General features: G+C 40.9%; 1 protein-coding gene across 1 annotated transcript in view; it reads left to right on the top strand.

The window, feature by feature from the left end:
• Nucleotides 1-2,195: 2,195 nt before the first annotated feature.
• LOC112972540 (transcriptional regulator ERG-like) overlaps nucleotides 2,196-11,813 on the top strand; it is a gene marked incomplete at its 3' end in the record, with an annotated part of 76,219 nt that continues 66,601 nt past the window's right edge. Inside the window, exon 1 of the mRNA XM_026079160.1 lies at nucleotides 2,196-2,265. Coding sequence (XP_025934945.1) covers nucleotides 2,227-2,265 — 39 coding nt within the window. The remainder of the gene's footprint in view (nucleotides 2,266-11,813) is intronic.

The following is an 11,813-nucleotide window of genomic DNA, read 5'->3' as shown; positions in this document are numbered from 1 at the left end:
TGTCTTTGATTCCCATACCATGTGGTGTATAGTTGGCAACTGGCTTGCAAATGTTCTCTGCCATCTTCTCTTTTATAATGAATCCTTCTTCTTAGGGGAAAGATGTGATATGAATGAGCCTGGCATAGTTCAAACAACTTTTCCTAAAGCCCAGGCCCTTCCAATAGCTCAAAGCAAATCTAAACTCTGAAAGAAAAGTCTATTTTCCACTGAAAAATGACATGGGGCATTTCTGGATTGGAGTCCACACCTCTTAGCTCAACACGTGCTTCCTATGCACAAAATCCTACTCTCCTCAGGTGAACCACCTGGGTGGTGAGAGTTCAGGAGAGCCAGAAGTCCTTGCACTGTTGTCAGGCATTTCCAGCTCAGCCGCTCTCTGGACGTTAGCCGGCTGGGCGCGTTCATGGTCTTGCATGGTCCTTGATTAACTTACTAAAATATACRGGTAGGGAGGAGAGACCAAATGCATACTTGCATGCTAAGCAAAGAGAGTCCACTGTAGAGAGATAGAAATAAACACGGATGCAGCGTAAGTCCTGTTTTTCCTTGACAGGCTTCGTGTTCCTTCTTTCCTGGGGCTGAGTTACCATTATGGTAATACAATGATGGAAGTATGAAAACTGTGAAAACATGATCTAACACCAGGTTTAAAATATTTATCTGTTCAGTTTAATTGAAATTTAGTAGTTTCCAGATTCTGTGCATGATATTTTGAGAGCTTAAAGCATGAATCCCATAAATCCAATGAATAGCACGCAGGCGTGGATTTGCTAGGGACAGGAGAAGGGGAAACTGAAAGGCACTTCAGTGCTGCTAGTGCTTCTGTATGACTTAAATCTGAACGATGTCACTGTTGAAAGTTTACTTTTACCAAAACAAGTGTCTATTGCTTTTTGATATTTAAGTTTTGTGGAAAGAAAAATCTTCACTTAAAACCATGACATCAGTGTCCCATTTGATCATCCACAGATAGCCAAGGAAAGTGTATAAAAGGTCAATTTAAATGGGAATTTGGCTTGTGATAGGGTTGCTCTAATAGATCATAGAATTAAGTACTTAGTTTTCATTGATCTGAATGGGAACAAGGCTTTCTCCTTTAAGTAGTAAGGGGGAAATGTACTAAGATCTAAACTGTGATATCTTTAATTGAACTGTGTAGTACCGTAGTTTATAAATGGCTTTCTTACATCATGAGGACTGCTTCTGGGGCAAACTGCAATTCAGTGTCAGTCCGTCTATCAACATTTCGCCTAAGTAAACAGATAAAAGCTATCTGCAACTTGATCTGCAAGTTAGTGTAGATGTGAGAACAGATAATGAAATAGAAAAAGCAATGCTGAGGAAATAAAGTATTTTTCTGATAGTGCCTTGCCACTTTAAAAGATGAAAGAAGTTCAAGGTCATGGTCAAAGGAAACCTCTTGCGTGAGAAATGGGAATTTCCAGGCTTTCAGGGAGAAAGGAAAAAAAGCCAGATTACTTTAAATGACATTCACATTCCCACATTTTTCCATATGCTYTCTAGTTTCCTGACTATCAGTCCCAACTTACTAGCACATAGCTATGTTCTAGTTCCTGAGCAGTACTTTATATTATTTTAATTATGTGTATATATATATATATATATTTAAATTAATTTAATAGCCCCCCACTCCCTGCACATGCAGACACATGCACACTCCCACCCTTCCACCCCTCTGCACTTTATTACTGGACATTGATAAGGGATCCCGGAGGATCTGTGCTCTGAAGTGCTGTTGCTTGAGTGGCTGGATCAGATTTGCAGCTGTTGTGAATGGGCACAACTTCAGTGAAACAATGCTTATTTATATCAGCTCCAGATCTATCCCAATCCTGCTGTATATTTCTAAATTGGGAAGAAGGGATTGTGGAAATCCCTGATGTCTCTGATGGATAATGGGTCCATGCAGTTCCAGAAAATGATCCATTACAGACAGATGCCAATTTTCCATGAGAAATTCAGGGCCAACTGAATGAAATATACCCTAACAGACTCCATGGAAACAAAAATGTCTTAGAGCTTCAGCTGTACAGCTTCTGGAGGAGATCTGGGGAAGGAAAGATGATTTTATGTCTATAAAAAGATAAGAGATTTCTATTGAAAATAAACTTTTAAAATATAAACATCTGACTTTTGTTTCTTTGGTTATGCAGCTGCCTTGGGGTCTGAGCTTCTGGTAAACACGTTGGCCTGTTAAAGGACATGATTCAGACTGTCCCAGATCCAGCAGCTCACATCAAGGTTAGTTTCCTGTTTACTGCGAGTCTTCAGATGTTTTGAGAGTGATAAAATTAAAGAGTGTGTATGCATACTGCAGGGTTGTTGTACATTTATAAATTTTGCTGCTGTACAGCACTGAGTCTTTTATTCCTTGATATTTATACATTATCGTTTGAGTCAGTCGTGTAGTCTTTGTGGTTGACACCTGTTCTGATGTGTTTGAAGTACATGGATATTTTGAGGATAACCCTTTTTAGATTAGGAAACCTTGGTTGTTCTTTAATATTTAGCATGCTTAATAAATATGTCTACCTGAAACATACTGACTTCATATATTCCCAGTTCTGCTCTTTGGAAGTCAGTTGCAAACACTGAATTTACTTCAGTAGAAGGAAAATGAGCATAATGCAAAAATTCAAAGCAAACCAAAAATCCCTTAGAAAAGATTCAGTGCTTGGTTTTATGTAAATCATAGGAGTATAGACATTGAACTGTTACGACCTTAAAAATAGCATTGTTCAGCTGCATTTCAGAAGGTGTTGTACCATGTTTTCAGCTTCATTGTTAAAGTTACATGTTTTTTTAATTCTTCTATCACTGAAGGACAGGAACCTGCTAGACTTACCAGGTGTAGCTGATGATACAGCATTAAGAACAATACAATTTAGATATTGCATATATACAGCAGCATGTGATCCTCACAAACTGACCAGTGTGGGGGATACGCTATTTCTGCCTCACTATTATATCATTTAAAGGTTTTGTTTGAAAAGGGTTTCCTGGCTGCTTTGGAAATGATAAATTCCAGATTATCTTCTGAAGAGCAGTAATTCTTTTTCAGAAAATAAAGACACTTGTATAGCAATGCCATAGGTGTGGAAAGCCAAATGATCCTTATTTACAGCTCCTATGAAACCGAGTGTTTATCACTGACATGGATCCTCCCTTCCAAAAATGGTTTATTAACTTTAAACCAACTTTTAATCATTAAACTGATGATTTAATAAGATTGCTGTAATCAAAGAAGTAGATCAGCCACACTAGGCAGATTGTAAGTGAAAAGTTCTCATTTTTTTTTCTTTCTTTCTGTTTGTCTGTCTTCCTATCTTTCCCTGAATTTACTCTTTCTACAGCATCTTTCATGGAGTTTCTTCTCAGTCAACTGCTATCTACCAGTCAGCTACTATCTATAGAAAAACTGATTTTTTCAACTTATTTTTAATTGAATAAAACTGAAATATTATTTTAAATAACTCACTTTTCCTGTAAAAAGGTAGTGAATGAAAGAACTTCTCTATATAACTCTCTACAGCATTTTTGGTTTGTGTTTAGATACTAGAATGACAGACAGTGGTGTAAGAGCTCCTCCCTTCCCTCTCTTCATATTTTCCAAAACCCAACACTTTTCACAGTCTTATGGTGCTCAGTTGTTTTTATGGAATATGAGTATAAAAACAACCCCAAAAAACAAACGTCCCCTCAATGTGTCTAGTCACCTGGAATTAAAATAGTAACAATCCAAAAATTTTAAGGGCATTTAATACCTCTTCACGCTTTTTAAGTGTCCACAAAGCCAAAAAGCAATATGAAGAAGAACTCAGTTTCATGCTTTCTGCCAAAACCAGCATCTGAAGGAGGATTTTTTACCATGGGAGTTAGAACTGGAGAGGGCAAGCTGCAAAGCGCGCATCTTTTTGCAGCAAGTCTAATAGGGAGCAGTTCTGATAAGCTGCCAGTAGGAGTCAGTCATCTTTCCCTCATGGCGTAGACAACAAGCAAGCACAGTCTGACATCTCAGGAACAGTTGTTAGGAGTTTGCTGAACTAGATTTGGATCAGTCCTAAGAAAGTTGCATATCTAACAGCATTTTCAATAACATCTACTGTATATGTGCAATATTTTTGTGTTTTTCTGTTAGCATAGAAGAGCTGCATAAAAATCTCTGTCATGGTGTTCAAGGAACCCTGTAGGAGTCTTTTTTCAGCAGTACAACATGCAGAAGTTGCTGTTACATTAAAAAGGAGAGTGAGAGAGGCACTTCAACTATTTTCTTACTATGCTTGGGATAGTAAAACTAGCCAAATAAACATAAAATCCTTCCAATTTCTGTTAATGTAATTAAGGAATTTACTTTGGTATAAACACATTCTTCTGAAAGCTGCCATGGATACTCTSTTCATTTAGGCTTTAAAAGCGGACTTAACTACATGCTTAAAAATAAGCCATAAGAAAGAGTCATGCATGGGCAATAGGAAAGACTATCTGGTGTCCCAGTCTTTTCTGTCTGTGGTGATTGGCTGTGGTGATGGGGAAGGGACACATTGGGTTCATTATAATCATCCTTGATATAGTTTTGTCCAACTGTATTTCATCAGGTAAGTCACATGATATTGTTTCTTTCATTTCCTTGAATAAGTGGACCCAGTCTCATTCGTGCACATTTAGAGCTGTGACTTTGAAGATCACTTTCTAGGAATGTCTGAATTATTAAGATTTGACAGCCTGAACATGTGCAGAAAATTAATGTGGAAGACAAATGAATGTGGCCAATATGAATATTCATAGACATCTTTTTGCAGTAAGGGTAATTTCATTTGCATTGTGTGAGTTTTCCTATGTGCTATTTTGAAAACAGCCTTTCCCTCCACCAGAAGAAAGTGTAACCAATCTCACAGCTCTTGCGTCTCATTTCAGAATGTCCAGGCCCTGTCCAATTTTGGGAATGTTTTAAAAATATTAAGGTGTGTCCACATTTTGATTGGGCAGCTTCATTCCATATCTAGTAAAGATTAAGCTTTACTTTTTTCAGCTTGGATAGAGCATTCATAATTGGTATGGTGAACAGTTTTCCTGTTTTCCTGTTTCTCCTTGATGTGTAGTTTCACCTGAATCAAAGGGTTGTGTTTTGCCCAAACCTAATGGACAGAAATATTTGAGGTAGACAGGAAGAAGAAGGAGGACATTCTTCTGTTCAGACCTTTGGTTTCAGTTCAACACAACGTGGGGAATTTTGGCCCTGATCTTCAAGCAGTTCTACATGTTTAGTGCCTGTGAGTGAGCTGACCCAATGAAATAAGATGGCCCGCATTGATAAAATTGAGTGTGTGCCCAACTGTTTGCAGGATGAGGGCCCTAGTTTAATAGGGATTGCTACTGCTAAAGGCTTAAAATAGTAACATGAATTTGGAGTAATGGCAAACCGCTAAGAAAAGAAGTGTTTATGTGATTTAAAGCAAGACCAATGGATTCTTGCTATCCAGTAAACTCTAACTAGAACAAACACATTCTTTTTGGACAGTCATTTGGGCAGCTTTCAATGGATGAAAGGGCTTGGGTAGAAGGCGCTCATGTTTATACCAAAGTTTGTGTGTTCCCTCACTCGTCCAAAACAGTTTTGCTCTAATGAGACTGCAGATTGGAGAGGAGTTTATAGACAGGACTGTATGAACCAACCCTGACTTTGCCTCTTGCTCTGCCCATGCCACTGAAAGAGGCTGTTATTTTAATAGGGAACTTTACAATTTTTGATGTTAAACATAATATTAAGGAAGATTTTTGTCTGTGGTGTCAAGGGATCAAGGTCTTTTTGTCACTAATAGAAATTTTCAAACAAATACAGTGAAAGTAGATCTCTCATATTGGCATATTAAGGGTCAAATCTAGAAAAGGCATCATTTATGCTAGCTTTCCAAACAGGGTGGTCCATGAAAGTATTGAACACTGTTTTCACCAGGAAGTTGAATCTTTGCTCTTCAGTCTAATTATTTTACTTCAGACAAAATGGGCAGTTCCTTGGTAGTCATTTGGGAGCTACCTAAGGTTCTAGCTACTTAGACTGGTATTAACTAAAACACCTTAACAAGAGTTATATCTCATCAAACTTAGAAGACAGGTAGGAGATGTTTTCAAGAAGTCAGTGGCTAGATTGTCTATGTTGACTTCAGCAAGGCCTTCGACACTGTCTCCCATAACATCCTCATAGACAAGCTCAGGAAGTGTGGGTTAGATGAGTGGACAGTGAGGTGGAYTGAGAACTGGCTGAATGGCAGAGCTCAGAGGGTTGTGATCAGCGGTGCAGAGTCTAGTTGGCGGCCTGTAGCTAGCGGTGTCCCCCAGGGGTCAGGACTGGGTCCAGTCTTGTTCAACWTCTTCATCAATGACCTGGATGAAGGGACAGAGTGCACCCTCATCAAGTTTGCTGACGATACAAAACTGGGAGGAGTGGCGGATACCCCAGAGGGCTGTGCTGCCATTCAGAGAGACCTGGACAGGCTGGAGAGGTGGGCGGAGAGGAACCTCATGAAGTTCAACAAAGGGAAGTGCAGGGCCCTGCACCTGGGGAGGAATAACCCCMTGCACCAGTACAGGGTGGGGGTTGACCTGCTGGAAAGCAGCTCTGCCGAGAAGGACCTGGGAGTCCTAGTGGACACCAAGTTAAGCATGAGGCAGCAATGTGCCCTTGTGGCCAAGAAGGCCAATGGTATCCTGGGGTGCATCAGGAAGAGYGTTGCCAGCAGGTCGAGGGAGGTGATYCTCCCCCTCTACTCAGCCCTGCTGAGGCCACATCTGGAGTACTGCATCCAGTTCTGGGCTCCCCAGTACAAGAGGGATGTGGCACTACTGGAGAGAGTCCAGCGAAGGGCTACAAAGATGAATAGGGGACTGGAGCATCTCTCTTATGAGGAAAGACTGAGAGAGCTTGGCCTGTTTAGCCTGGAGAAGAGAAGGCTGAGAGGAGATCTTATCAATGTGTACAAGTATCTGAAGGGAGGGTGTCGAGAGGATGGAGCCAGACTCTTTTCAGTGGTGCCCAGTGACAGGACGCGAGGCAACGGGCACAAACTGAAACACAGACAATTCCATCTGAACATGAGGAAATACTTTTTCACTGTGAGGGTGTCAGAGCACTGGACCAGGTTGCCCAGAGAGGTTGTGGAGTCTCCTTCTCTGGAGATATTCAAAACCCGCCTGGACGCGATCCTGTGCAATGTGCTCTAGGTGACCCTGCTTGAGCAGGGGGGTTGGACTAGATGATCTCCAGAGGTCCCTTCCAACCTCAGTGATTCTGTGATTCTGTGATTTGTATGGGCAAGATCAATTGTCATTTGCACAAATTTTTTAATGCAATTTTTTTTGCTCTGTTATTCATTAAACTCTAGTTCTTATAAGATAGACCTAGAAACACTGTGCAAATAGTACCTCAGATTCACATGTTTTGTTTTGAAGTGAGCATGCGTTGTCAGTGGTCATGACTGGCCATTTAATAAAACTTTTATTTTTTAGGGGTTAAATTCAGCTTTCAGCAGCCTCATTTGCAAAGATCAAATGTTTATCTGGCTTTAGTTAGTTCGTGTCATCACTGTAGGAGGATTTAAGGAACCAATTTTCAGGAAGAAATGAGTTACTGCTGCTCCTTTGGTGCTCACTGGGAGAGGAAGAGGCCAAGGTACTGCTATATAGGTAATGAAATGACTGCATTTATCAGGATGGATTTCACCCTGGAGTAAATGAGTATAGTTCACTGAAGCAAGGATGATTTATGCCAGCGGAAGATTTGATCTGAGTATATTTAAGTGGTCCAGCTTTTCTGTTCCTTGGTGATGGTCTTGAGATCTGGGATWACTGAAGAGATAGGTGAATGGCAACAGCTGAACAGAGGTGCTTGTAGATTGTATGGCCTGCTTTTACCTTTCAGAAGTTGAAAAAAATGGGACACTTTATGTCCCAGATAGGTTAATCAAGGAGGACATTTTTTTATAAAATTTCTCAAAGGGCATCAGACACCTTGAGCCAAATTCAGCTGATCAGTGTCTGTACAACCCCATTTGTTTTGTGGATGTAACTAGGAGGTTGTTCCCTCTGAATCTATGGAATTGAAGTTACCAAATCTGAAAACTGTAACTAACACCACAGTGAAGGAAAATCTGGTTTCTCAGAAGAAATAAAAAAAATACTCCACAGCTATTTCTGAAAATTACTCCAGAGTTTAGGACTTAAGTGCCTGGGTTGTGAACTAGGTGGCACATGCACATTTCTGTGCACAGTATCCCGTATTGCTAAAGGAAGTATTGATCCCTGAGCCCCTTTATTGGCCAAAGAATGTGTTGGATTTCAAGTTGTGACAGTGTAGATGATACGCTGCTGTGTCTACCTAATTTGTTGTCTTATGGTTAAATATGATTTTTTTTCTCTGGTATTATTCATGAGGGAGCGTATTCTGGGTCTGATACAATCTGTTGTTTTTCCTGGAATTGTAGAGACTCTAAATAGGATCCAGGACTTTTTTATGCTGGAAGTTTTATATCCACAATACAGTCTCTACCTACAAAGGCATGGGGGACAAGAAGGGAGGGAGGAATTACTATTATCCCTATTTTACTGGCTCATAAAGGCCTGACTTTTCCTCCCACCTATCTTTGGAGTCTTGACTAGGTTAGGAGCCTGGTCTTTGTGGATGCCTTGCATTGATAACGTACTTCTTTCATTACTTATAAAATGACATTTCGGCAGCTCAGCTAAGAGTGAGAGCATGGATATCTGAGCCAAAGATGCAAAGAGATTTGCCCAAAGTCACATGTGAAGTAAGCTAATGGCTGATGCATTGCGACAGTTGAGCAGGCAATCCATATGGAGTATGTAATACTACTGTATCGCAGTATGTCACCCCTGGAGTCAATTTAATAACACACTCTGTTCCCCTCCAAAAAATATGGAAAAATGGCTCCTGATAGTTGTTGGCTAAAGACTCCTAAAGGTACTAAGCAACGATAATCCAATGGACATCTTGCCTGTAATGGCCTCTAGCTATGTGAATGTACATTTAGCCCAAGAGTACAGAGGTGAACAAGCTGCTGCGGGTTGTCTAGGCTGCTAACTTGCTGCCTGACAGCTGCTCCATGATAACTGCTGCATGCATGCTCTCATCTCGTGGGTTACAAATGTCCCTCAGTGACAGATGTGGAAAAGCATGCATATCAGCAGTCACTGAAGCTGCAGTTGCTGAATAGCTGTAAGTCCCATCCCCTTTGCTTACCCCTCACTGTGTACTTCATTCATTATTCTGGAAAAACTTTAGAAGCTTTTTCCATTCTTTTTACTGAGACGATAACAACGCTATTTCAATTTCACAGTGCTTCTTTCTAATTATGCTAGCTGGATCACAGTTGTTAAACCTTGTTTGAACGATAGTCATGGCTTACTCTGGGTTCTCATAAAATGAAGGAACCAAGTTTAGCACAAACATGCATGACACTTCTCTGCACGAGTACTCTGCTATTTTGGTCATTCACATGGCCCCCAGACTGCCAGGGTTAAAATCTGATGTTTTTTCCATTCCCTGTCAACATATATCAGTTACATGATAATGTCAGAATCACTACTGTATTTGAACACTAGATTTTCCTTACTTGCAGAAACTGTGATTTACTTCTCAAATGTTTTGAATTCTGGACTGTGACCAAATGATTGCCATAGAGTTTACATGAGTAAATTCTTCTTTTTCCTTTCTTGAACTCTACCTCCTTCTTGCTGCCTGAGCAAATACCTCCTTGCTAAAGGGAAAGAGAGATAATGGCTTCTGTGTACTATAACTGATGAACTTTCAGCATTTCAGAGCAAATCCAAGATTGCTGCCAGCAGCCAGATGGAAAACAGTGTTAATGACATGTTCAAAGAAAAGCATGTTATTTTGATAGGAGATGGTCTAGAGACTTTAATCTCTATTGTTCTGGGGACTAATGGCATGGATAAGTCCTTAAGTGAGGCCATTTTTAAACAAAAATTATCTTTTCATAAGCAGGAAAGAGCAAACTAAAGAGTACCAAATGCATTTTTAATGCCCTGGCCAATATATATGTTTTACCCTAACCCTTTCTTGTATGGAATCAGATGTATTCAAATGTCACTTCTGCAGTCTGCCAGACAGTTAAAAGTTTGAACATTTCTACTGCTGATGGGTAGAAATCATAGAGCAGAAGGCCACAGAAACTGGGGCTAGGGTGGCAAGCTGAGGGTGGGGAGGAGATAGGAGCAGAAGTGAGGAAGAACAGACAAGACTGACTGGGACAGAGACGAAAAGAGTCAGGCTTGGAAAGAAGAAGAAAAGTCTTCTTGGAAAGATTCCTCCTCTTCTCTTTCAGCTCCAGACCCTGGAATGGGACTGAGGGCTCCCAAACCACAAGCTTATTTTGCTGCCTGTAGCTCTCCCAAACCCACTGCCAATGCAGGTTTCTCCTCCTTCCACAGTCTTGGCCATCTCAGGGAATGGCAGCCAGCAACACCATTAGCTCAAGCAGCCATGCTGTATTTGGTAACTCAAAGGCACTGCCTCTCTCGCATGTGGCCGCAGTGAAACACCAGAGAGAAGGGGCACCTTGGGGGCTCCACCGGGGCRGTGCTTGGGCAGCCCATGGGCATGAACAGCTGCGATGATGGTCTCTTCCTTCCTTGGCAAGCGGTTATGGGAGCCACCTGTCCAGGACTATCCTCACACAAATAGCATATCTCCCAGTGAGACAGGGATTGCTATTTAATGTACATTGGATTTGCATTTTGCCTTGATCTGGACATAAAGATACCAAGCAATGGGACCTTTACTTTTTAACCTTTCTTAAAAGATTATTCCACACAACTCATCATCATCATCAAGAACTTCCTCATGTTCAGCCACCCTGCTCCCCTCTTCACTCAGCCTTTGTATATCTGGCCTGTACACATCCAACGGCCTTCAATTTCACACTGCTTTTACTCCTCCTGACCTTGCCAAAGAGGGGGCAGATGTAGAGGGAGTGCTCAGGGGAGATGCGGCGCATCCCACAGCCTGTCCATGTTAGTTCTGCTCACGCTGTCCAGGTGATGGAGAGGCAGCCCTCCCCCATCGCCATTACAACTGCAGCCAGTCCTGCTTCTAACTAGCTGCTTGGTCACGAATCACCATGCCGTCATCCTTCTGGTAACGCTTCCCAGAACTGAAAGCCATGTTTCAAGGGCTGTTGCTCCAGCATTTCATGGACAGGGAGAGCTGCTTCTAAGCCTGGTGATGTGTTTCCTCTGCATATGCTGCTCAAAAAAATCTCTTCTATCTCTTCTTTTATTTTTGGATCTCATATTGTAGACTCATGTTGACAACCATCATCCTTAAATCTGAAATCTTGTTTCATTATTTTCTGTCCATTTTCTAATCTCTTCAAGCCCCCTTTAGATTATTTCACCAGTCCTGCTGGTGTCACAAAGTTGACTTAGAAGTGTAATATCAGCTCTTTCACTGCTGTGCTGTTTAATCCCCCTCTTTAGCTCATTAATACAGACATTACCTCATAAAAATTTATGGCTGTTTGATTAGATACCTCCACCAACTTGATATTTAATTATTTGCCATAAGTCTTTGACTGTTGATCTGTAGGAAATTTTCAGACTCCTAGTGTTCTTTCTCAAGCAAAGCCAAATTCTCATTGCGAAAAAAATATTTTTCCTCTGGCTCAAACCAGTAGCCACTATTTGGGTACTGCCAGGTGTGCTTCATTATAAAGAGAAATTGATTCTGTGTGTGAAGTGTTTTCTTGGTGTAATTT

The sequence above is a fragment of the Apteryx rowi genome, unplaced genomic scaffold (genome assembly GCF_003343035.1).
Source record: "Apteryx rowi isolate R43461 unplaced genomic scaffold, aptRow1 scaffold_493, whole genome shotgun sequence".
NCBI lineage: Eukaryota > Metazoa > Chordata > Aves > Apterygiformes > Apterygidae > Apteryx > Apteryx rowi.
Note: the sequence above shows the minus strand (reverse complement) of the source record. Positions and strands in the feature narration are given on the sequence as shown.